Genomic DNA, 25,559 nt, shown 5'->3' with positions numbered 1-25,559 from the left:
CCCCCTTCTCTTCCTTCCTGCGGCTCTTTCTCTATCACTCTTTCTTTCTCCTCGGCCGATCCTCCCCGGCACGGCCCCAGGAAGCGAACCGCCATTCCCTGAGGCAGAAAGCACAGCCACCCCTGCGTCTGTCGGTCCAGTTCATGGCAAAGGGTGGAAAAAATGGAAAAGGGGCTAAGAAATAACCAAGAAGTTGCTAAGTCCCGTCGGAGAGAGGCACAGTCCGAGAGACGAGAGGCTGCCGCAAGAGAAGGGAGGGAGGGCGAGCGAGCTGGAGTGGAAGGGAGGGTGAAAGGAAAGGGAGGGTGAGAAGGGAGATGGAGATTTGCTCTTTTTTCCCCCCTTCTTTTTGGTGCGAGGTTGGTGGCGATCTGCAATTTTGCAGAAGGGAAGCGAGTGGAGACGACTGGTTAAAACTGTGTTTAAAAAAAAAAAAAAAAAAAAAACCAAGCAGCTGGATCGATCTTCAATCCCGCTTGCTTTCTTTAAGGCAACTCCCTAGGAAAGCTCTCGCAGCCCAGCTCCCGCCCCTCCCCCGGGGGAGGCGCTGCTCTCAGCTCCGGTCCTCCTCTCCCCCGAGCCCGGCCGATGGGGAAGGGGTTGCGGAGACCCGTCCACCGCCCAGCTCTCCACAGCCCGGGGTGGGGGGCGAGGGTCTTCGACTGGCCCTCTGGCTGAGCCGTCCAGAACTTTGAAAAAACGGATTTGCTGGGAGATTTGGCAGGCGATAGGAGCCAACAGACTTCTCACTGTCATTAAAAATGACAGCCACATCTGCTATCTGAGTAATTCAAAGATGCTTAAAGGTTCCCAAGTCAGGTAGAACAGCAAACCAGCTTCAGGTGGCATTATTTTAAGGCCTTGACTGCTCCTGCTCGATGGTCTGTTTTCAGAGAACCCAAGCTTTTCCTGTCGGTCCAAATAATGGAGAATCTCAACAAGTTACCTAGCCCATAACAGCATTAAAGAGAAGGGGGGGAGAGCATTTTTTAAAAAATTTTTACTTAACAATGTATGAATATTAGTCAACAGCTGTTGACGGTGGATGGTAAATTACATTGAGATTAAGGGACCCTAGCCTCAAGAAGGTTTACAAAGCCCAGTCAAACAGAAAGTAATATAAAGAAATCTCAAGGGAGGGGGTGAGGACAAGTAGGTTAACACTAAAGATCTTAGAAGACAGTCTATGCTTTTGAAATACTATGTCTCCCGTGAATAAAGCTTATGAGAAAAAAATCAGGACCCTAGTTATTAATGTTTACAAGGTACACATTTCACGTACTCTAATAATGTAGTATTTGAGAAACTAAAAGAAAATTTTTAAAGCTAACTTTCTGGGCAGATTATGAAAACATAATTCAGTATCTGTTCAATGGACTTTTTAAAGTCCATCGATGTTGGGAGCCAGTTTCTTTTTACACCCAGCACAGGAACATGATAGTCTACTCTTGTTCACTTTTAATATGACTACCTTAGATGTTGTTTGCCCTCACTAATAATATTAATAATAATCCAATTTTGTCTTCATTATCTTGACATTCCAGGTTAAAGTGTGTTTACAGCCCGGAGTATTTGGATGATTGGCTCAAGATGCCACTGTATTTTGTGTGTGGAGATGAAGCAACAAAGAAAAGGTAAAGGAGATATTTGAGATGAAATTAATTCATGGGGGGTAGGGGAGGAAATGGCTTAAGTGTTAAGCTTAGCTTCATGGGAAACAGCCTGCTCTCATTCATGGCAGGTATAGGATTAATGTTAATATTATGACATAAATGGATGTGAGGAGCTATGATGATACAGCTCCTCTCCATCAGATGCCCAGAACCATGCTACCACATGGAAAACACGTTGGGCAGCTAGTCAGCGGCAGTGAGCACCATCTGTTTAATAATTAAGGGAACAGGAGCAGCAATGCCTTTGCCAAAGACAAATGAGCCCCCTAGCATGCACACATACTTTCCTGAGTTTCCTTTTTCGACATATGATTCATAAGCCAGAGCCTACCTGAAGCACTGCAGAGTGAAAAGCCTTGATTGGAATATCGTGCTAATATCCACTGGCATCAAAAACAGCGTATTAAAATGAAAAATGGTGCAAATCTGGGCATGTATCAAGGTTAGGAAGGAATAGTGAGAATTTCAGAACGTTTCCAGTTTCTCTGTACCCTACTCCCATAATGATCTCAGTTGTTTAGAAAAAAAAAAACAATAAATCACTATCAAAACTGAACTAAAGAGATGGAACGTTGTTATTAAAACAACACTGTGACCAAAAAATATAAGAATGGCATCTGTTAATGGCAGCAAAACAAAAACACTAGGTCTGTAGGTTAAACAATGACATTCTCCAGGGATTCAATAGTATTACAGAGTCAATGTCCTGGTATCTCCTAATTCTCAACAAATATTGCAACCAGAAAGCTATTTGTCCCCTGAAAGGAAAGAAGATCAATTCCACACCTTACTGGCACTACCATCCAGAACGTGGAGAAATGAAAAACAACCAAATACTCACTAGACAGACACTGAAAGCTGCAGGGGTGCTAACCGAAAGAAGTGACCAACACTGGGCGGAACGTATTAAATAAAGTCAGTCCCAATACGTCCAGTGGACATTGAGCAATCACAGAGAAATATAAACTGCCCATTTTCTGCAGACAGTGATGAGTTCTAATTCAAGAAAGTGACAACAGAGCCAAAGGACTAGGAAAATGTGGTACACAAAGAAAAACAGAATATGGAAAATGGAAGGAAAAATTCAAACTTGCCTTGAAAAAGCTCTTCACTTAGCCAAATCCAGGGAACGTGTTTTCCCTAGTACTTTGTGAAGAGAATTCAGAAATGAACCCCACTGCATACTGTTTACACTTTGCCAACTATGGTATGATTAAGGGAATGATGTTAAATTCGAAACGTTTACAGCCCACAGGAGGAGTTCACTCATTTTCTGCTACCCGCTTGACCTCTACGCAGGTATATCCAGTGGGTATCTAAAATGTGATGCATCCAAAACACAACGCTTAACTTACAGCTCCCTCACCTCCCTTCCATCACCAACCCCCACACACCCAACCTATTTCTCCTCGGTCCTTCCCCACCACAAGACAAAACATAGCCACCTACCTAGTTATCACCCTCCATTCCTTCCTCTGTTTACCTTGCTCTCCCTTCCAGTCTATTAGCAAGTCCACTTGATTCTTTCTCTAAAATATACCCTGAACCCACCTGCTTTTCACTGTCCCTCTTACAATAACCAGCCAAAGACCCCGCATCTTCCCTGCGAGCACAACTGTGATACTTCTCTAACTGCTGTTGCCCTCCTACCACTTATTTTCTACACGGTCGCCAAAGCAATCATTCAAAAATGTCAGTCCAATGACGTCACTCCCTGCTTCTGTGCATCCAAAGGCTTCCCAGGGTACTTGCAGAATCAAAGCCCCCACAACAGCCTGCAAGGATCTTTATGATCTTTCCAAGCCATTCTCTGTGACCATTCATCCTATGCCAAGCCTCCTACTTCACTCGTGCAACACTGCCCATTGGAAAGTTCTTCCAACCAATGGAGGATGGAGACATCCTCTGCACATCAAATATGGCAGCCGTTAGCCACATGTGGCTGTTGCACCCTTGAAATATAGCTAGTGCCACTGAGGAACTGAGTTTTTGGATTTTATTTTATTTTAATTTAAATTTTAATAGCCTCACGTGGCTAGCGGCTTCTAATGGAGAGCGCATCTCTCACCCCTCAAGCCATTTTTCTGCTCTTTATCATGTCAACTCAGGACCTTGGAATCTACAGATCTTCTCATAGCTGGCTCCTTCTGCCGCATCAGTTCTCACCTCAAATGTTACCTGTTCAGAAAGGCTTTTTTCCAACACATCTTATCAGAAAGTCTCGGGACTCCATGTGCACACACGCTACCCCCGTTTCGCTATATTTGTAGCACTTATCACTATACAAAATGGTCTTGTTCATTGATTTGTTTTCTTGTTCATTGTTATTGTGAAAGACAGTCTCCGTATATTTTAACATATGATTGTTCAGGTGGACAGATGCCTCAAAATCTAAACTGAAGGTTCAAGCTGCCCAATTGGACTGATAGGCAAAGTCATGTAAGCAGCACTTTTCATAGAAAGTTGCTTTAAAAAACAAAAATTGCTCGATAAATCACTCATTTATCAGAGAAATAGGGAATAGTCAAAGTTTTGAAAACCTTGCATTGCTTCTCAGCTGAAATGTCCATAATCTGTAGCAGTTTTCTGGCAGGCACAGGGAAAAAGCCATTTAAATATATGCATCTGGTTAGCAAGTCAGCTGAAAAATCCAGAATTAGGAGATGTCTGAATATCAGTTACTGCCTAAAGAGTCATAGCTCACATCATAATCCATGGCCTAGCCTCCATTAGCACTACTTTAGGGATTGGATTTAAGTTTAAAAAATCAAACATTTTGGAAAGACAGAGCTTATTAACACTTATTCCACATCTAATCAGGGAAAAAAGGTAGAAACCTTGCATTTGGGAACGCATCACCTCCCTCCCCGCTCTGGAGTGCTGCCCCTCTTTTTAATTCCCGAAGAATTTAAGTAACAGCTTTGGATATACAAGTGTGAACTGGTCTAAAAACCCTGAAGAGAAAAATCAAGGTGAGAACAGATTGCTCCCCACAACACTGTTACTCACAGAGTCAGCCTGTCACCAGCACAAACCACCAGGACAGCTTACTTGGCCTCCGTGTCCTGTGTACCCCTGTCGTCTGAGAGCTGACCTTCCCTACATCACATTCTGGGTATCAGAGGCTGGCTCTACCTTTTCTAAACAGAAAGTTAAGGAAAATCAGAATGCTTTCAGTACAAGGATTCCCAGCCTTGTTCACTTTATGGCACGTGCAGAAAATGGTAACGTTTTGTTGTCACATTGGATTAAAGGGACAAAGGCTTTTGCAGACAAAGGCTTCAGGCATGGTGCCTGAGAGATTGTAATCTCAGGCACACCTCTAACCTTTGGCACTTCAGCTGAAAATTTTTGAGACACCTAGTATTTGACTCACTAATATACTAAAATGTGTATTTCAACCATACTCTTTACGAAGGCTGTTAAAATAAACACAGGGTAATGGGGGGAGGGTATAGCTCAAGTGGTAGAATGCGTGCTTAGCATGCGTGAGGTCCTGGGTTCAAGCCCCAGTACCTTCTCTAAAAAATCAATAAACCTAGTTATCTCCCCCCCAAATAAAAAATAACTAATTCAAGAATAAATAAATAAAATATTTTTTAAAAAACACAGGGTAAATTCCAAGATCTTAGTAGCTTGCCAACTACAAGAGTCAGTTCTTAGGACTTCTTTTGTATCACTTACCCATAAATTCTTTCAGTTGGTCGTAATATAAATGCATCATTTTTATCTAGTTTTAAAATTTGGAAATGAGACACACTAAGTTTGCTTTATATAATAGATGTGATCATGATCAGACCTAGAATCCAAGTCTCTCCTACCATACGTTGATGTATTCTCCATCACAGCCACATCAGGTACCCTTGTTGATAATACAGTAACTCACCAGTAACATCAGGAACTCTCTCCTCTGGACCCGCAAGCGCTGTAACTCTTTCAAAAGGGAGTTATTATGTCCTAATACAAATATATATTCTGCTAAAGTCCTCCAAACAATGATGATTTGTGTTTGTGTGTGAAATGAGCATGTTTTTCACTTAAGAGTCTCATACAGATATATATCAAAGGGTGATGTTCTGTATAAAAGGGAAGGCTTACGCTTTCTTGTATAGAATTCTTTACAGCTTGTTTCAATGCCAGTGGATTATAAGATTACTAAGAAGGAACTCACAGGCCATTAGAGAATGTTACAGAGTACCTGAGTCAAACAAAAGAACGTGAATGCCCCTATTGTATGTCTGTTTTTATACAAACAGCAAAATGCTCTAACTAGTATGAATAATAAGAGCTTTAAGATTGCTTATATTATTATTTTAAAGTTTTATTGAAATCAGTGATTCCACTTCTCTGCTTTAGCACCATCAGCACAGCAAATTTAATGGAATCTTTCTATGATGATTCAGAATCTTGTAATGTCTCAAATCCATCATTATGGATAGTGATTTTCAACTGTATCTGTGAAAGTAAATGGTGGTGGAAGGGACTGAATGAGAACTGATTTCTGTTCAGTAATAATTACTTTAAAAAAAATCCTAATCTCAAAATACAAGAAATATGTCAGGAAAAGCCTGAGAGTAATGTTCACTCTTGTGTCTTACTCTTTAAGATCATTCACTTTAATTTAAAAATAAAATAAAAATCCTCTTCTACTGGACTCTGAATACAGCCATACAAGAATATGTATAAAAAAATCAAAGAAATTAATTATTGTTTTTTAGATGGGGCAAAGAGTGGGCAGAGAGCATGTTACTGAAGAAAAGTTAGCAGGAATTTTCAATAACACCATCTTCATGAGTGCATCACAGCCCATATTTACTCTAGTCTACAAAAATGAACCTTTCTATTAAAGGAACACCTCAAATACTATTTTATGAAGAATACATTTTACTAAAATTTAAAAGAAATGTGTAATAATATGAAAAAATTATTTTTCCAGGGGAGAGGTAGAAGAAAATAGTGATTGCCAAGTAAGTTACTAATAAATTGACATCATACCTCAGTTCTACAGCCTCCACTGATGTGCAAACCATCCTAAAATGCTGTAACTTTTTAACGATGGCCATTCTGACTGCTATAAGTTGATGTCTCATTGTACTGATAAGTGCTAGAGAGGCTGTGGAGAAAAAGGAACCCTCCTACACTGCTGGTGGGAATGTAAATTGATGCAGCCACTATGGAGGACAGGATGCAGGTTACTAAAAAAAAACTAAAAATAGACCTTCCATCTGATCTAGCAATCCCACTCCTGGGCATATATCCAGAGGAAAATATAATTCGAAAAGACACACGTACCCCAATGTTCACAGCAGCACTATTTACAATAGCCAAGACATGGAAGCAACCTAGATGTCCATCGACAGATGACTGGATAAAGAGGTTGTGGTATATTTATACAATGGAATACTATTCAGCTATAAAAAAAAAAGACTAAAATAATGCAATTTGAAGTAACATGCATGGACCTGGAGATTGTCATTGAAATTCTTTTGGTGTTTGATTAATTTGTTTTGAAACAATTGTTATATATCATTACAGTAAAATAAATGTATAACTTAAAAAATAGAAAATATAATAGTTTACTCTTTTGACTATTACAGATCAGTTTATCCTAAAACGAAATACAAGTACTTAAGTATAGTTTTATCCTTCGCTTTCAAAGATGATGTATTAACATTGTTCACTATGAAATATACAAAATAGATGGTGATGGTAAGAGCATCCTAATTGGATAAATGCAGAAACAGGCCTCAGATTTCAGATGCTTCAGATGCTCCACAATTCCGTTTGGATTCCAGGTCTGGTGATGCCACAACCCAGGAACTACGTAATTTTCATCTTAAAGTCAAAGTAGCTAAAGAATATGGAACTTGATTGGTTATCCTACACTCCTTACATTTACATAACTCATAGCTGTATTGGACCTCACAGCATTTAGGGCTAGTTGTTACACTGTCTCTTAAATTCTTGCCTCCCCCAAAGCATTAGCCCCAAAAGGATCATCTCATTTATGACTCTGGCCTGTCTGATTGGCTTGAACACAATCGCTATGTTGTAAGGGTGCAGCAAAAGTATCAACATGCAGCATTTAAACAATAATCACCTGTAGAAACTGTAGAAAAGAAGTAACCAGTGCCTTACTCTTAAAGATTTAAACTCAAATACAAAAAGGAAATTGCTGGAGTCTACTATTTCCCCCACTACTATGGAATTCTGAAGAGACGGCATCATCCGGGCTTCTCAATATAGTCAGTATCTCACATTCAGGCCCTGAGAGGGAATTACTGTGTTAATTAATCTGAGTTGTTCTCTGCCTGAAACTGAGGCATTTTTTTCATCCTCCTGGAACCACAGAGCTATGGTAACTTTCCACAGAAATGACAAATTACATACAGAGCTTAGGCTCAATGATTTCCTCTAACCAAAATCTGGAAATGGGGCATTTTGAGCTCAGTAAGAATAGTTAAGTGATTGTGGAAGAAAGCAGTGTGGTTCATCTCCCATTCCAGAAAAGGAAGACTCTAGAAAAACCTAGGAATGTGTAAGCTTTCCCTCATAATCATTCTCTTCTCCTTTACCTAATCTTTATACTGATGTTATTTTTTTCTCTCTCTCTTTTTTTCTTTTCTTTTCTAAGGACCTTAGTCCATTTACTATTAGGAATAAATTGTACATTCTTGCTCCGATTTTTGTAGTTATAATGCATTAATTATCATGTAAAATTAAGGGTGACAACATGCAAGAGTTCTCAAAGTTATGGGTGACACACCGCTAAACAGGGTCAGGAACAGCTTTCAGATTATTCTAAATTAAAACAATTATTATCATTCACTATGTATCTTATTCCATTTCCTATCCTAAATATCAGTTATTCTAGGGACTAAAGAAAAGCCCAGAAAAAACCCTGAAAACACAGATCACTTCATCAGCATATATAAATTCTGGACATATTCCTTAAATTAACCCTTATTACATGAACTTAATAAGAAAAAGAGATTTAGCTCTCATCTACAAATACAGTTATAAGAAAGTTTACTCAAACAGGTGTTTTGTTTTGCTACTTCATAAAAGAAGAGTTCAGTATACAATTTTGAATCAATTCATCAGAATAGTCTCCCATAGAAATGCTAATTATCCTCCTGAAATTTCCACACGTATTCTTTTTTTCTAGAACTTACTAAGTAGCCAATTCTGCCACCCAACTGGAACCAGATTGTAGAACACAAGGATGCCTCCTTAACCTTATAAAAATGCCCTGGAATTTTTAATGAGCAGAAGTGGTCAGAACCTCAGTCTTACATCCCATCCAATGGCTGGTTCTCCTGCAGCACAGGACTCCGAAACTCCACGCTGGGAGTTGGCTCTGGACCACCTTGGGATGGAAGAAGGCCACCTACTGAATCACCGCCACCACATCCTGCAGCATCTTCCATCCAAGTCTTCCCTGGGCCCACCCCTGCTGAACTCCCAAGGTCAGAAGAGATCACAGCTTTAGAGCATTTCATTGCAAGTTTTAAATTTCCAGTCTCTGGCTTTCATATTGCATTTCAAGATCAACATCCTTATTAGGAGAAGTATATTTTTTGCTTTAAAATTTTATGACACCTTTCCCACTGAGAAATTCAAAGCAGGCTACTGAACTTCATCACCACACAGGCAGAAATTCTCACAACACCTCTACAAAGGAGGTGTTAAATGAGAGAGAAATAGAGGGCAGGGTCACCATCACCTCCTCTTACAAAAGCCCAATCCCCAATAATTAATGAATGAAAAGACATCTTGAATGCAGGGGTCACTGGGAGTAATTGGCATATATTTTCTCAGCTGCTCTAAATTAAAATGGTAATAATTTAACCAATATATCTGGGCTGAAGGCTAAAATAAGTTTCCTCTTGCACCCAAGCAGTAGGACTAAGTGGGATCTGAACAGACGATTTTCTGTTACTATTTGCAGAAAACTCACAAGTTATGCTCAGTAACTGAGGACTTCAAGTCCTGCTCACACTTACAACTGCCTTTCTCTGTCCTCACTGAAGAGGTCCTGAAAGTTGGGAGGACACGGGTTGTATCTGTTTTGCTTTATTTCCTTTCCTCTGTCTTCAGGTTTACCTGACTTAAAAAAATGCTTGTGTCCCAATGATGGCATAAAGTACAGGGTAAAATAAAAGAAGGGGTACTTTGAGTGATAAAAGCAACAGAATGCAGCTATCAAGACGAAATTATATGATATGATGTACAGTTCATAGTATGGCACAGGAGCTTCCAGTCTCACAGTTAATGACCCTCCAGTGTGTGGCTTTTTCCCCACACGACCCAGCAAGTAATTCTCAGACATCACTGGGTGTCCTACAATTCAGCTCAGTTGACACTATCTACCTGAAGATAGCATTAAATCCCACAGGTTAAGGTCTAAATTGCCTTCCCTCCCATACCCCACACCCAAGCCCACCTTATCACCATTTCAGAACCAGTCAAAAAGCCCAGGTGATCACCTGTGCTCATGACCAACCAGCTGTAGGTGAGAGTTCCAATGACCACCTCAGGTTCAGTTAATTTGCTAGAGCAGCTCACAGAACTCAAACGTTTTACCTACCAGATTACCACTTCACCATAAAAGGATATAACTCAGGAGCAGCCAGGTGGATAGATGCAAAAGGGAAGGCGTGGGGAAAAGCCCTGGAGCTCCCAGGCTCTCACTGAGCCACCACTCTCCCCGAATCTACACATCTTCACCGACCTGGAAGCTCTCCAAACCTTCTCCTTTAGGGTTTTCATGGAGGCTTCATTACATACACATAACTAATTAAATGATTCAACCTCCCACCCCAACCCCCTTCCTGGAGGTCTGGGGTGGGACTGAAAGTGTCAATCTTCTAATCACATGGTTGGTTCTGGCAACCAGCCTCCATCCATAGGTGAGGTCCAAAAGTCAACCTGTTAACATAATAAAACACCTTGATGGCTCTCATCATTTAAGATACTCCAAGAGTTTTAGAAGCCCTGTGCCAGAAATAGGGGTGAAATCCAAATATATATTTCTTATTACAAATCACAATATCACAGCCCCCTTTAGCACGTAGCAGACACTGTCGGTTCCCCTCCCATATCTTTGGTTGTGCACACCAGCGACCTCTTATTGCTGATCTGTGACTGGGGACTTTTTCTGGTTGCAGAGAGTGCTTACAGACATCGTGGCAGGCTAGAAGATGCTAGCCTGAAAGAATATTTCAGTCATCTCACAAGGTGCAGAAAACTGTGGAGGGGAGGGTGGATGGGGCACAGCCTCCACCTGGGGACACAATTAGGGCTTCATTACACCTAAAACTTTGGGCTGCTGCCCAGACATCGTGGGCATCTCATGCCAGGAGACCAGAAAGCAACAAAAGGAGTCACTATGCTGATTGTCATGAGAAGAGGGTCGCTTCTGCATCATGGGAACAGAGAGTAGTGTGGCTGGAACTCAAGGAACTCAAAGAACTCACTGCCAAGCCTCTTGGTACTTTCCATCCCAGGGGATAATCTGATACGATCGAGGCAGTTTAGGGCTCAGAGCCCTCACGGATGTAGGTCTGTGATCCATCAGGTAAGAAACTTAGGCCAGTGAAAGTGCTGAATGGGTGGTAGAAAAGGGAGCTTTGTTGTAGGAAGAGTGTGTGTGTGTGCGCACACATGTGCGGAGAGAGAAGGAGAGATAGAGAACATCTACCCCTTCGTAGAATCCGAAACAGAGCAGATTACCTTCCAGCCAGGCCTGAGCGGGCCCGAGTGGTCCAAGGAAGGGGTGGACTGTAGCAGACGTTAGTGTCCCACCAATCAGCACTCACTTTCCCTGAAAATGACTACAGCCATGCCTCCCTGCCTGGATTCTTTCTTTAGCCGTAGGCTCATGCCTGAGCCACACGTGAGACAGGCCTGAAGGCATCGAGCTCTACGCAGTCTCCCAGGGGCTCCCAGTCAGCGTGTGCTTCAATTGCCCATTGATGAAAAATGGTAACCTGCTTTTTAATGCAACTGATTTCCTTTTCCTTTCTTGTCTCACTTCTTCACTCCCAACCAATGCATCCTGGGAATTACTTCCCAAACAAACTACTTCCATTCAAATCGTTGTCTCAGGGTCTCCTGCTAAAACAATCACCTTTACTAGAATAAAATTAATAGACACTCACCTAGATTATTTCAAAAATCTATATAATCTCCCAGTTTTAATATAAGGGAGACACCTCATACTGGTATGATTATTATTAAAAAGATAAGAGATAACAAATGTGGTGAGGATGTGGAGAAAAGGGAATCCTTGTGCACTGTTGGTGGAAACATAAACTGGTGAAGCCACTATGGAAAACAGTAAGGAGGTTCCTCAAGAAATTAAAAATAGAACTACCATACGACCCTGATTATATATCTGAAGAATTTGAAACAATTATCTCAAAGAGATATCTGCACTCCCAAGTTCACTGCAACATTATTCACAATAACCAAGGTATGGAGACAACCTAAATGTCTATTAATGGAGAAATGGATTAAGAAAGTGTGGTGATATTTGGAATAAGTGGAATATTATTCAGCCTTAAAAAGAACTCAATTCTGTCATTTGCGACGGCATGGATGAGCCTGGAGGACATTATGCTAAGTGAAATAAGCCAGACACAGAAAGACAAATACTGCATGGTGTCACTTACTTACATGTGAAACCTAAAAAAATGTTTTAAAAATTGAACTCATAGAAATAGAAGTAGTTGCCAGGAGGATGGGAGAAGAAGGGAGAGGATGATCAAAGGGCACAAACATTCAGTTACAAGATGAATAAGCTCTGAGGATCTAACACATAACACAGTGATTAGAGGCGATAACACTGTGCTGTGTTATTGTACAGTTGCAATTTGCTAAAAGAGCAGCACTTAAATGTTCTCACCAAAAAAGGGGCAGGGAGTACAAATATATGAGGTGATGGATGTATTAATTAGCTCAGTGGGAGGATCTTTTCACAACATACACAAAGATCAAATCATCAGGTTGTGCACTTTAAACATATTAGAATCTTATTTCTCAGTCATACCTCAATCAAGTGAAAAAGTATAAAGGAGAAAAGTTTATGATAAATTAATACATATTTCAATATGTAAATTAGCAAGCATTATTAAAGAAGACGTAATGAAATTTTACCGATGATATCAATTGACTTGACCCCAAGAGAGCTAAAAGCAGACTGACACGGCGGTGATTTACTGGCTGCTCAAATACTCAAGAAATAGTTTCCTAAAATGGTAGATAATATAATTTGTTAAATGCACAAAATATAATCTTCCCTGAATACACACTGCAGTTGATGTTAAACTGGAATAAAAGAGGGGAAAAGAAATTTTAATATCTCTTTAGGCTACCAATTGAGGGAAGCTAGAAGGTTCAGATCACGGACACTACTACAGGGAGTCCACTGCTTGACCAATGAGCTCTAGTCCAGGGCAGTCGTGTACTGGAACAGGCTGCCACTGGCTTCCAGGAGCCAACGATGTGCATCTCTCCTCAATTCATTTAAAGTCATCTTTTGGTAGCTTGAAATCAGCAACACCTGGAGTACTTACCCTATGGACATCTGCAACACCACAAATCAGTTTTCTTCCCCCAAAGGGCCAGTGGTTAAACATTTATCAGCACACCCTGGCCATTAGGCTTCTAGCCTGGTGTAGGGGACAGTTATTAGAGAAAAAAACACCTCATTCTCAGGGGTCATGGGAAGAAGGGAGACAAAATAAAGCAAGTGGATGAGACACCAGCATCCATTTCTCTTCTCAATTTGTTGCTGAGCTTTAAGTGGAATGACTGAGAATGGAGGTGGATGTTAGCCAACAGGGACAGTTTTCTCCCCACGTAGCTTGGAGGCTTCAGGCCCCAAGGAGGGTGACAGGCTCAGGGCCCCACCCAGCACAGCTAAGGAGGAATATCTCAGAGGCACTTGCGGATATCAGGTCTCTGTCAAGCTGAGGCCAGGTTTCTGGTTTCCGTTGGCCTGTGACTGGTGTCTGGGGCCCCAGTATTTCCCACATGTCCCGGGGAAGGGTTGCAGATGTGACGAAGACACCAGTAGATGAACAGATACCTGATATCAAACTGAGTGGGCTCTTTGTGGGCGGGCTCTTCCATTCTGTAGGTAAAATTGTGAAGCTCATGGGTGGCAGTGTTGACTGCGTCCATATTTGCCTAAAATAGTACATGGGACCACTCACCCCTCAGAATTCTCCAGTCTAAGAGGTAGATTGGATGGCACTTCTCAAGGATCTCAGAGAACAGATGACCTGGAGGGCACCACGTGGGTCTGCAGAAACTTATTCTCCAGTGACAAGAAAATACACTGAGCAGGTCTCATACATCTAGGCACCACCTTAGGGGAAGAAAGCGACCAGGATGAAATCTGAAATACTGAGCAATTACCTAAGAAAACACAGCCATCAAAAATGAAACCAGACATCAAAGGGAGTTGAAATTTGGAAAGAATAAAGATTCTGCTTTGAACTGAAAGAGAGGGAAATAATGTCCATTGGGAAGTCTTCAATGTCCACACTCTCCAGTTTGCCTGTGTGTGGAGTGGGCAGGTGAGAACAAGGTCAGTGCAGAAACTGACACAGCAAAGGAGCTACATTTCTCCTGCACAACCATGCTGCAGAGTAAATGCATTCGTGCTCTGCCTATAGAAGGAAGAACTGGCTCCCAATGAAAGCCATTTGAAAATGAAAAGATCAACAACTTTGGTGATGTTCCTTCGCCAAAGGTGTTTTAGCCGAGGACAGACAATCCCTTGGTAAGATTTAGGGTGAAGTTTGCAGTCAAATGCAACACAGAGAGAAGCATCCGGCAGATGAAAGAAAAAAGGTTAAAATAAAGGAATGAAGGGTCCATTCATGTTGAACAAAACTGAATTCAATGGACGTAAAGCCCTAATACCCAAAGTCAAGTCTACAGAGGCTCCCAATCTCCAAATAATGGAAAGGAAAGCAAAATACTGCTCATGTGGGTCTGGGAAAGCTCTTACTACAAAGCTGGATGAGCCTGTGACTCCTTTTATGCACAAAGGGACGAACTGTTGCAGACACATGGTGAGTTTGTGGTCCTCTGTGTGCTTCTGAATCTCCCTCTGACCCACTGGACTCTTTAATGTCTACGGATCCCATTCTTCGACCAATATATTTTGGCTCCTTCCCCATTGCTGTGCTCCATCCAGTAAAATATCTTGGATCCTGACCTTCTTATAAAAGTTTCTTCATTTGGGTCACTACACTCCTCCCTGGATTTTTGGGCGCTGTCTTAGCCACTTTGGGTTGCTATAACAATAATACCATAGAGGGGATGGCTTATACAGAATTTACTTCTCGCAGTCCCAGAGGCTGCGAGTCCAAAACCAAGGCACCAGCTAATTTGGTATCCAGTGAGAGCCCACTTCCTGGTGGCAGATGGCAGGCTTCTTGCTGTGTCCTCACATGGCAAAGGGCTGGAGAGAGCTGTCTGCGGTCCTATTCATGAGAGCTCCACCCTCACGACCTAACTAACTCCCCAAGGTCTCACCTCCTAATACTATCAACTTGGAGTTAGGATTTCCACATGTGAATTTGGGGGAACACAAACATTTAGTCCATAACAGACACCAATAATCAAGTTAAGAGGTCACCAGAGCACAGTCTTAGGACTCTTACTCCCAAAGCTAACTCAGCATCGCCCTTCTCTGGATCCCAGAAAGGCTGACCTAGATAATGACTCCTGAAATTACATAAGTGATATTCTCTAAACAAAAAACTTTATTTCTATATATTCTCAGAGTAATAATGGAAGGGCCTCAATTTGCTACAAAGGTGGACACCTCTAGCTCCATTTAAGAGGGTTGGCTAGGATGATATTTTTGAAAGTCATAATCATCCTCATGAGAATGGCAGTAGCAGAATACGCTGGGTTTCCATTTTTTTTTTTTAAAAAAGCATTTACACAAAAATAGTGACCTCTTTCCCTCTCAGGCATCACGTAAGATTGAACAGAGGCTCATACGTGGTAGAACTGTTTTTGAACTTGAGTTGGAGCACACTGGGAATTACAGGGGAAGAAAGCAGCAAAATAATGTCTTCTGGGAAAGCCCTCAGGAAACTTAGGCCAGATTCTTTGGGAAAAGGAGGCTGTAAGAGACTAAATCCATAAATCAAATAGAAAAGGAAAAAAGAAAGTGCTACTGTGGGAAGAGAGGGAGTAAGTCTGTACAGCTTAATCTAACCGTGGGAAGGTATTTCTCTTTATTTCACCATACATACCATTGAAACAGAAATGAAGGCCACGCTGTGTCGTAATATGGTGATGTCACAAGGGGAATGTCATCATTAGAGATGTGAACAGAGAGCCACGTGACAAGCACTGGGATAACTGAGGAAGACAGAGAGAAATGCCAAGAGATGATGCAGCAGCTCTGATAGTTTCTAAGAAATACATTTTTATCATTATCATTATTTTGTCCCATATCCCTTGATTGTAACATCCTGTCCATCTATTCCCTGAGACTGACACATTCTGGAAAAATCAGATTATAAATATAAATTTTTTAAAGGTATCCATTGTTCTTTTTTCATGGTAATTATCAATATATCACCATATCTTTATGCCCTGCCCCCACCCCACCCCGTTAATACTCTCTTCTAAAGAAAGAAACTATGTAAAATGTTACAGTGGCTAGGCAAAAACCCACAGGCAAACAGCTAAATGCATAAATTACAAACGTTTCAAAGAAGAAAAGCATAAGACTTAGCATAAAATTTTCAATTATAGAAGTCATCCTCTTATTTGGAAAAAATAACATGGTTTAAAATAGACAAATGTTTTCCTTAAGAATCTACAAAAATACCCACATATTGAGAAACATTCATCAAAATAACAATGGTAGATTCAGTGCATATACATAAAGAACTATAGATTACTAACATAAATAAAGAACTATAGATTATTAAAGAGGGATTTCTCCCAAAATGATCTGAAGATCGCAAACTGGCTGGAAATGAAGCATTATACAATCATCCAATCCCCAATTTTGGTGAACTCCCCAATTCCCGCTAAAGCTTTATTTTTAATCATATTTCTCTGATCTTACATCAAGCCTTCTTAGGAAAGATCTTTTACACATTCTACAAGAAATGAACAATTCTTCACCTGAGTGCTTATTTGTCTCTTTTGGGACCGTGGCCTGAATTTGGTTTGGGAAAGAGGCAGAGTTCAGATTTTTCCACAGGCCTTCTTGACCTACACAAGTCAGCTTGCTGTAAACCAAACCCCTGAAGCTCTCCTACTCTGGCAGAGCTGGGAAAGCCATAAATATTTTTGGCAAAGCAGACCCTAAAATAAGACAAGGTTTTTTATTTCAAGATCACATAACATTGGTCAAAGTGGCATAGTGAGGCAAATAGCTAAAACATATTTTTAAAGCAAATATGCGGTGATATAGAAATATTTCTCACACTAATCTATGTCAGCGATCCAGCTGAAGGTTTAGAACACGAGGCTGCCCAGGATACGTTGTTTCAGGTGGAGGTTATAAATGGCACGGGATTCTGTTGGATGAACGGAAAAGGCGCTAATGGGCTCTGAGCCACTCAGAAACCGAGCTCCCACTTCATCAGGCTGGAAGTCCCAGAGGCTTAAGAACAGCCTCCCACTAGTGGTTTCCAAACATCAGCGCATTTCGGAATCAACTGGAGGATTGGCTGGGTCTTAGTGCCAGAGTTTCCAGTTCCTTAGGTCAAAAGGTGGGCCCCCAAATTTCTATTTCTAGCAAATCCCCTAGTCCTGCTGATTCTGCTTCTGCTGGCTCCTGGAACACACTTTGAGAAGTACTAGGATGTCATAGCAACCCTTCAGAGGAAAGGCAACCTCAAGTCCCCATCAATACTGCAATTTCATATAATGTTTACTTGTGCTCAATCAACTAGAAGCTTGCAACTGTCACTTGGTGAATATTTGATACTCAGTTTGCTGAGTGTTAATCATTTGTGCCACCCAGGTTCAGACTATGAAAGGTAACTGGAAGAAGAAGTCAGAGTAAAAAGTAAATCACAAACCCAGAAGTCATACTTACTGTTTCCTCTCCACAGGTTTTATTACCACCCCAAAATCTACTGACTTGCAAAGAACCGCAACTGATCATTAGCTTGCACTGAAAAGATTTGGTTCTCACTGACATTCTTTTTTCTCAGGGTGGTCCCATATTCTTAGCTTGGAAATGTAAAACAGTATGGAGATTCCTTTAAAAGCTGAAAATAAAATTACCCTATGACCCAGCAATCTCATTCCTGGACATACATTTAGAAGAAACTAATTCAAAAACATACATGCACCCCAATGTTCACAGCAGCACTATTTACAATAGCCAAGACATGGAAGCAACCTAAATGTCTATCAACAGATGACTGGATAAAGAAGATCTGGTACATATTGGGATATATAATGGAATACTACTCAGTCATGAAAAAGAATAAATTAATGCCATTTGTAGCAACATGAGTGGAACTGGAGATTGTCATAAAGCCAGAAAGAGAAAGAATCATATATGATATCACTCATATGAGGAATCTCAAAAAAAAAAAAAGAACACAAATGAACTTATTTACAAAACAGACAGACTCACAGACATAGAAAACAAACTTGTGGTTATCAGAAGGGAAGGGGGTTTGGCAGGGATAAATTGGGAGGTCAGGATTTGCAGATGCTAACTACTATGTATAAAGTAGATAAACAACAAGGTCCTACTGTATAGCACAGAGAACTATATTCAATACTTTGTAATGGACTATAATGAAAAAGAATATGAGAAGGGATACACACACACACACACACACATGAATCACTATTCTGTATGCCAGAAATTAACACAATATTGTAAACTGACTATACTTCAATTTAAAAAAAGAATAATGATTATCTCTGCAGATGAATCCAGCATGAGGAGGGAAATCAATCCAAGACAGAGAACCAGGTCATTGTGATACTATTTGAGACTCATTATCAAGGCAACCAAACCTCAAAGCTCAAAACATTTTTGGTTATTTAAAGTGATAAATTCCTTTTGTGCTCAAGCCAGCTCGACATTGGGGTTTTTGTCAGTTAAGCTCAAGAGCTCTAAGTTATAATATATTAAGAAAGTTGGCATTTTTCAGTCTCTTATGAGTTTGGAAAATGCAAGTTAGCCTCCCTGACATTCACAAACTCTGGGTGACTGACAAGATTATTTTGTCTGGGATGTCAAACTCTGAGCCTCGGTAAACTGACCAAGGTAAATGTCACCTCTAAGGCTTATTAACAGCCAGCTGTTGGTTTTTTTTGGGGGGTTTTTTTTTTCCTCTTTCATTTCAAGATTATCAAGCATCCAATCTCATCTTGCTTTTTTTCTTTTCACTGTATGGACACTACTGGGCGGTTTTATCCTGTTTCATTTTAGGAATAAACCCAAAAGAAGAAATTCCGATAGTCATGCTATTTGGGGTTAAACCAACACGTACTAGCAAACAGCCATGTTTGCTCAACCAGGTGTCACTGCAATGTGTCCTGGTAAGAATAACTTTTCTTCTAGCATTTCTTCTAGCATTCTTCAACAAAGAATGCTGCCCTGGTACCTCCAACATAAGGGCCAGAATCATGCTTGCAAACTATTAGGTTCAGATTCTATCATTAATGGTACCTAGAGGGTTTCTTTATCTCAAGGCTCTATGAAGAAAACTATCATAAGAGTGACATTAGAGTTTACTTCCATTTAAAGACAAGTATATGTAACAAACTAGAAATAACATTGAGTGGAGTTTGGGAAATCTTTTCCCATTCTGTATTATTAGTGCAGTGAAACTAGTAAAGTATCTCTATTCAGGTCCAGCAGAGAGGAATTTTCTTCATCTGTAGTCAATTTGTCATCCATATCCTCTTCTTAACCCCCTGGCTCTTCTGTACTGAGATCATCGTGTCTTTGTATCAAATTCTTTATTGCTAATAGTAGAAAATTCTTAGTTTCCATCTTTGGTTGCTTTTCAGACGTTAACGTAGATCTACTCTTCATAAACTGTACACAGTACAATATGAAAGCAGTTTCTCTCCTTGCTGTCAGCTAACTGGCTACTGCTGGTACTCATTATACAGGGGCTGGCTTCTGTCTGTATTTGAGCAGCCCAGCAACTTTCTGTCTTCTCTGAATGCTCTTTGTCTGCAGCCTCTGTGTTCTGCCAGCGCCGTAGCTGTTGCAAGGACGGGGTGTATATTCTACTGCTTTTGGCTGGGAGAATAAATTCCAGCTCAGGTCCAAGTTGAAAATGGATCCCCCACTCAGCAAAAATATGGACTCTAGTATACTTCCTGTGTACCCCATTAAAAACCCCTTTGGCCACAGAGCCTGGAGTTTCACAGTGGAACTGTTTCATGCTTAATAACATGTCCTATACCAGGCACCATGGGAAATGCAAAGGCAAGAGGCCATGCTCCCCTGGTGGAGAAGTATAAACTCTGGCCTGGGAGACGAGAATTGTCTGCGCATGGAAACACACACACGTATGCATGCACACACACGTGCACACACCCTGAAACTAACACAACATAGCATACAAGACGATGATACTGACTTCCTATTGAAGGATCAAGGTAGTCTCATCAGTTAGAAAGGCTTCACGGAGAAAGCCAAACTTGAACTGTGCTTTGGGCACCAGGGAGGATTCAAAATGTTATGCGAAGTCTGCACTGGCCAAAAGCAGGATTCTCTACGTAAGTTCAGTACTATTAACAACCTAGTTAAAACACCAGGCCCCACAACTGCTTGTCGTGATGTAGGCCACGTGTGTATACACCAAATTCTTCCCCTTGAAATTGCTTATTTTGGCCCTGGAAATATCCAGCCTCTATCTTTTTTGGCTTTCATTTGGGGATGTATATTTAAACAAATTTCTTAGGTTGCGTTTGTTCTGACAGAAGAGTGGCCTGTATTTTAAATCTGACTGTCCTTGTGTGAAAAAACACTAAAGCTTTTTAAAAGTTTCCAAAAATATTCCATGTTTCAGAATCATCAGCTAAGCAATTCTATCAGTTTTCTAAGTGAATACATACGGGTGGAGTTTTGCTGGTTTATTAACCGATCTGTTTGTTAGAAGCCTTTATTATAAACCCCATCATTCTGCAAATATTTCTCTAATGCATTTCAAATAAATAAAACCCAAACTTTGCCTTTAAGCACCAATAAAATCAGGAATGCATCAACGCAAGAAATTCAAAGTACAACTCAATGCGGCCATGAGAGAGTTCCACTGTTTAAAGGCAATGGAAAATGATCCTGGAAAGGTGTAATATTCACGTGTCAAGTCTATCTGACCACAGCTTAAGATCACATTTGAAAAAAAAAAAAAATTCCAGCCAGTTGCCTTTGATTTTTTGCAGCGTGCGCATTCCCTTTACTTGTTCCTTGGACTTATTTATAAATATTTTCTGCATCAAACAAGGTTACTTTTAAAAGTGAGACTATCTCAAGGGTTTGTTTTATGTAGCAGTGCAAATAAAACAAGCACAATTTATACAACCCACTTAAATACAAGTATTCTGCCTGTGAAGTCTAAAAGTATTCCTTATAGTTCATGATTTTAACACAACAGCTCGATCCTTCTTGGCCAAATGCCTTGATGAATAAAACAGCATGGTGAGAGGGGTAAAGGTGAATTTGCTACTCACCGAATCTAGAAATGACTAATTCATCATGCTGAAGGCTATCTCCCACAAGTCTATAGTATAAGTTTATTTTACTCATTTAGTGCTGATTTCAGCATCAACCTCCTTCTTTCTCACGGATGCAAAACTGTAAATGAGCCACGAAAGGACGCTTCCTATGAGAATTATTTTTTCTCAGTGAGAATGAAGGCCAAGCACAACCTTATGCTTTCCTTCTAGAGTTCACAAAGCTTTTAACTAAGATCCTCTTGCTGAATAAGTTACTTTTTATTGACTCTAATTTAAGACATTTGTTTTTTTTTAAACATACTTTCTAGAAAGCATCTGGTGTATTACTGCTGGCGTCTCATAGAATACACAGTCAGAAACAAAGTAAAGCAACTTTAAGTATCTTTCTTTCTTGTCTTTCCTTAGTTAAAGCATTGTTCTTATGTACAAAGAGAATCTCTAAGGATATAGTCTACCTCGTTAGAGATTATTTGTAGCAAACTGAAACGCTGGTTTCGGGTCCTGATTACCATTCAAACACCAACATTTGTCTATGTTTTATCATTGTAGTTCATTATAATCTGATATTTGAAAACAAATAGAGAAAAATGTTTGTATAAAACTTACTAAGTTCAGAATGCTGGGCCTGTCATAACTGGTAAGTATAATCAATTGTGCAATAGACCTGGGTATCTTTTAGGGAGACATATAAATATACCAGTTAAGTTAACTGATGGACCCATTCTTTGTAAAATTTCCTTTTTTATTGAGGTATAACTGATACATAACACTATGTAAGTGTCAGGTATACAACATAATGATTCAATATTTGAAAATATTTGTATATAATAAGTCTAGCTAACATCCATCATGCACAGTTACAATTTCTTTTTCTTGTGATAAGAACTTTTAGATTTACTCTCTTAGCAACTTTCAAATATGCAATAAGTATTATTAACTATAGTCACCATGCTCTACATTATATCCCCAGGACTTATTTATTTTATAGCTAGAAGTTTGTACCTTTGGACTACCTTCACCCACCTGCTCACCTCCCATACCCTGCCATTGGTAACCACCAATCTGTTCTCTGTTTCTGTGAGTTCAGTTTTTGTTTGTTTGTGGCTTTTATTCATTTAGAGAAAACTCAAGGTCATTTTTGTATTTCTGTTACTAAATATACATACTCAATACTCTCTCCTTCTGAAAAAAATACACATGAAGTTGTTGGAATTGAGACAATTTTTTAAATAACTTCTTTAACGTATCAGCAGAAAACTTCACTTGAAATAGTAAATGCCTTTTCCACTCAACTATTCCCTTCATTTCTAGGATATTTTTTTCAATTTTCTAAGGACCAAGCTTCTTAGCATCTTATCTAAGATTGTGCCTGGGTACTAATGAGCTTCTTGAGTACTAATACAACAAATATCGTTAAAGGACCGATTTTTTTTCATAAAAAAGTAAAAGTATAATGTATATAAATATAAAATGAACGCAAGTCAAATATGTTGTTTCATTTAATATTTAATGTGGGAACTAGTAAGATGTTACAACGAAGTCAAAGGAGAGTTTAAAGAACCATATGTATACAGGCAATAGGGAATGCTAAAACAAGTTTACAAATAGATGCAAAAGTAGCCCACAGAGCAACAATCAGTTGCATTCTACCAGGCACATTTCAGTTGTATTTCTATGGATAAGAATCACTTGCATAGTAATCAGTGTCCTAGAATTTACAGTTATGAAGTAGTTTAGAGACAATAAAATGTGGCAATGACCAGGAAGGGTAAGCTAAATAGACACCCACTGTGGCAGGCAGAATTCTAAGATGGCCCTCATAATTCCCACCCACTGGTGTTATACCTGTGATTATGTTATGTTACCTGGCAACAGGGTTTTTGCAGATGTAATTAAGGTTACTAATCAGTTGACTTTAAGATAGGAAGATTATCCAGATGGACCTAACTAAATACATGAGCCCTTTAAGAGTAGTTTTTCTCCAGCTGGTAGCAGAAGGGGAAGTCAGAGATTTGACGTACAAGAAGGATCTGACATGTCATTGCTGACTTGAAGATGGAGGGAGCTATGTGGAAATGATTTGAGTGGATCCTTTAGTTGCTGAAAGTGATCTCCAGCTAACAGCTGGAAAGAAAAACGGAAACCTCAGCCACGCAACTGTAAGGAACTATTTTCTGTCAACAACCCAAATGAGCTTGGAAGCGAATTTTCCCCCAGAGCTTTGAGACGAGTACTCAGCACAATTGACACACTGATTTTAGCCTTGTGATACCCTAAGTAGGGAACCCAGTCTCACTGTGCTGGGTTTCAGATCTACAGAACTGTGAGATAAAAAATGACTGCTATATTAAACTGCTAAGTTTGTGGTGATTCATTATGCAGCCACAGAAAATGAATATACAGAGGAATCTTCTTTGCCTGTTTCACAGATACTTGTCAAAGTAATAAGAATTGTTAAGGATATAAAAAGAAAACAATTATCCATGCCTTGGAGATTTGCCCCTTGAAGTTGGTATCAAGTTTTACTAATAGAAAGCTTCAAAGATTTGAGAGAGAAATAGAAAGTGAAGAACCTCTAATTTTATTAGATGTACTTGTATCTGGAAAGCACAAAGGAAGCTATACCCAGAGTCTACATTCCTCTTTATTTTCTGGTCATGGTTTAAAATGAAAAAGCACTGCTTTCAAGAGTAGCTAACTACTAGTTTTTCTAAGCACTGCCCTGCATTAATACTTTTTTTCCTAAAAGAAAAGCACTTGTGAATATACTGACAGCAGTCCTCTCCTGGAGAGAAGGCAGCTTCCTTTCTATCACCTGCAGAGGCACTGGAATGAAAGCATAATCATTTGTATTGAGATTCTGAATCCTAGGTGCCAGGCTTGAGGGTTCTCACCCTGGATTGGCTGGCCTTTGGGAGCAGGAAAACAGAGAGAGGAAATGTCCATGTTTGCACTGGCACATGCCATGCAATCTTTCTCCAGCACTAAGTCCCTGCTGTTGGAAACCTGCAGAAACTGTGCAATTTGTCTGTGAATATTACCAAAGGCCAAGTAAGTATGCTGTATGCCTAGGGAATATTAAGGAACAGAGAACAGATGAAAGTCTACAAATACACATATGCACATTCTTTTTTTTATTCAAGTATAGCTGGTTTACAATGTTGTGTTAATTTCCAGTGTACAGCATACTGTTTCAGTTAGACATATGTGTATATATAGATTCTTTTTCATTATAGGCTATTACAAGATATTGAGTATAGTTCCCTGTGCTATTCAGTAGGACCTTGTTGTTTATCTCTTATATGTAGTAGTTAGTGGGTGGAGGGATAAATTGGGAGTTTGTGATCTGCAGATACTAACCACAAATACATATTTTTAAAATTCAGTGTGTCTTATTCTGATTTGACCCCTGAAGCTATGATATAATATATGTTTTAAAAAATCAAGTGGATATTTAAATTCATCTTTAAATTTTGTTATTACATTGCCGTATGTCAGGGCATCATGTGGCTATCTTTTAAAGACGATTGCCTGTTTACTTTCCTTTCAGACAAACAGAATTAAATAAAGGTAAAACTCATTTTACTAACTCATTAGAGCCTCCCTCTCATGTTCCTTCTTTCTTTCTTCTTTCTTTCCTTTCCTTCTTTCCTTCCTTCCTTGTGTGTCTTCCATAAGTATAAAGCAAGGTACATGAGATCAAAGTAACTATGAGTAAGCATTTGGTGCCTCAACACAGCAGTTTCAGCCTTTTGAAACAAAATTAACCCAGGGAATTGCTCTACTTTTTAAATGGCATGTTTTGAAATGCATGCACTATGGTTGATGTATGGAAACGTGCCCAGTTACAGACACTATATACACACAGATGCTCCTCACTTTGTGGGACAATTGTGCTCAAGAAAAGCTGTGAATAAATCACACACTTATAAAATTGAAATGTTAAGAAATGCCCTAGGGGAGGTCTCTATTTCAAGAAACCCTGTACTCATTCATTTTAGAAAACAAATGATCATTCCCAGAAATTATCTCTTTTGAAAGTACTGTGCCTGGCATAGAATAATTATTAAATCAGTAGAGAGAGGTAAAGTCAAACTTGAGAAATGGAATTTTGAAAGCAGAAAGAGGTTTTAGCTATTTTTTTAAAGCAGAGGGAAAATTACTCTCAAT

At 39.7% G+C, this 25,559-nt stretch overlaps 1 protein-coding gene across 1 annotated transcript in view; it reads right to left on the bottom strand.

Moving 5' to 3' along the window:
* PDE3A (phosphodiesterase 3A) overlaps positions 1-16,028 on the bottom strand; it is a 296,337-nt gene extending 280,309 nt beyond the window's left edge. Inside the window, exon 1 of the mRNA XM_064479084.1 lies at positions 15,959-16,028. Coding sequence (XP_064335154.1) covers positions 15,959-15,961 — 3 coding nt within the window. The 5' untranslated portion in view covers positions 15,962-16,028. The remainder of the gene's footprint in view (positions 1-15,958) is intronic.
* Between the last annotated feature and the right edge of the window lie 9,531 nt (positions 16,029-25,559).

Source organism: Camelus dromedarius, chromosome 25, assembly GCF_036321535.1.
Source record: "Camelus dromedarius isolate mCamDro1 chromosome 25, mCamDro1.pat, whole genome shotgun sequence".
NCBI classification, from domain to species: Eukaryota; Metazoa; Chordata; class Mammalia; order Artiodactyla; family Camelidae; genus Camelus; species Camelus dromedarius.
This window is presented reverse-complemented; position numbering and strand designations above follow the sequence as displayed.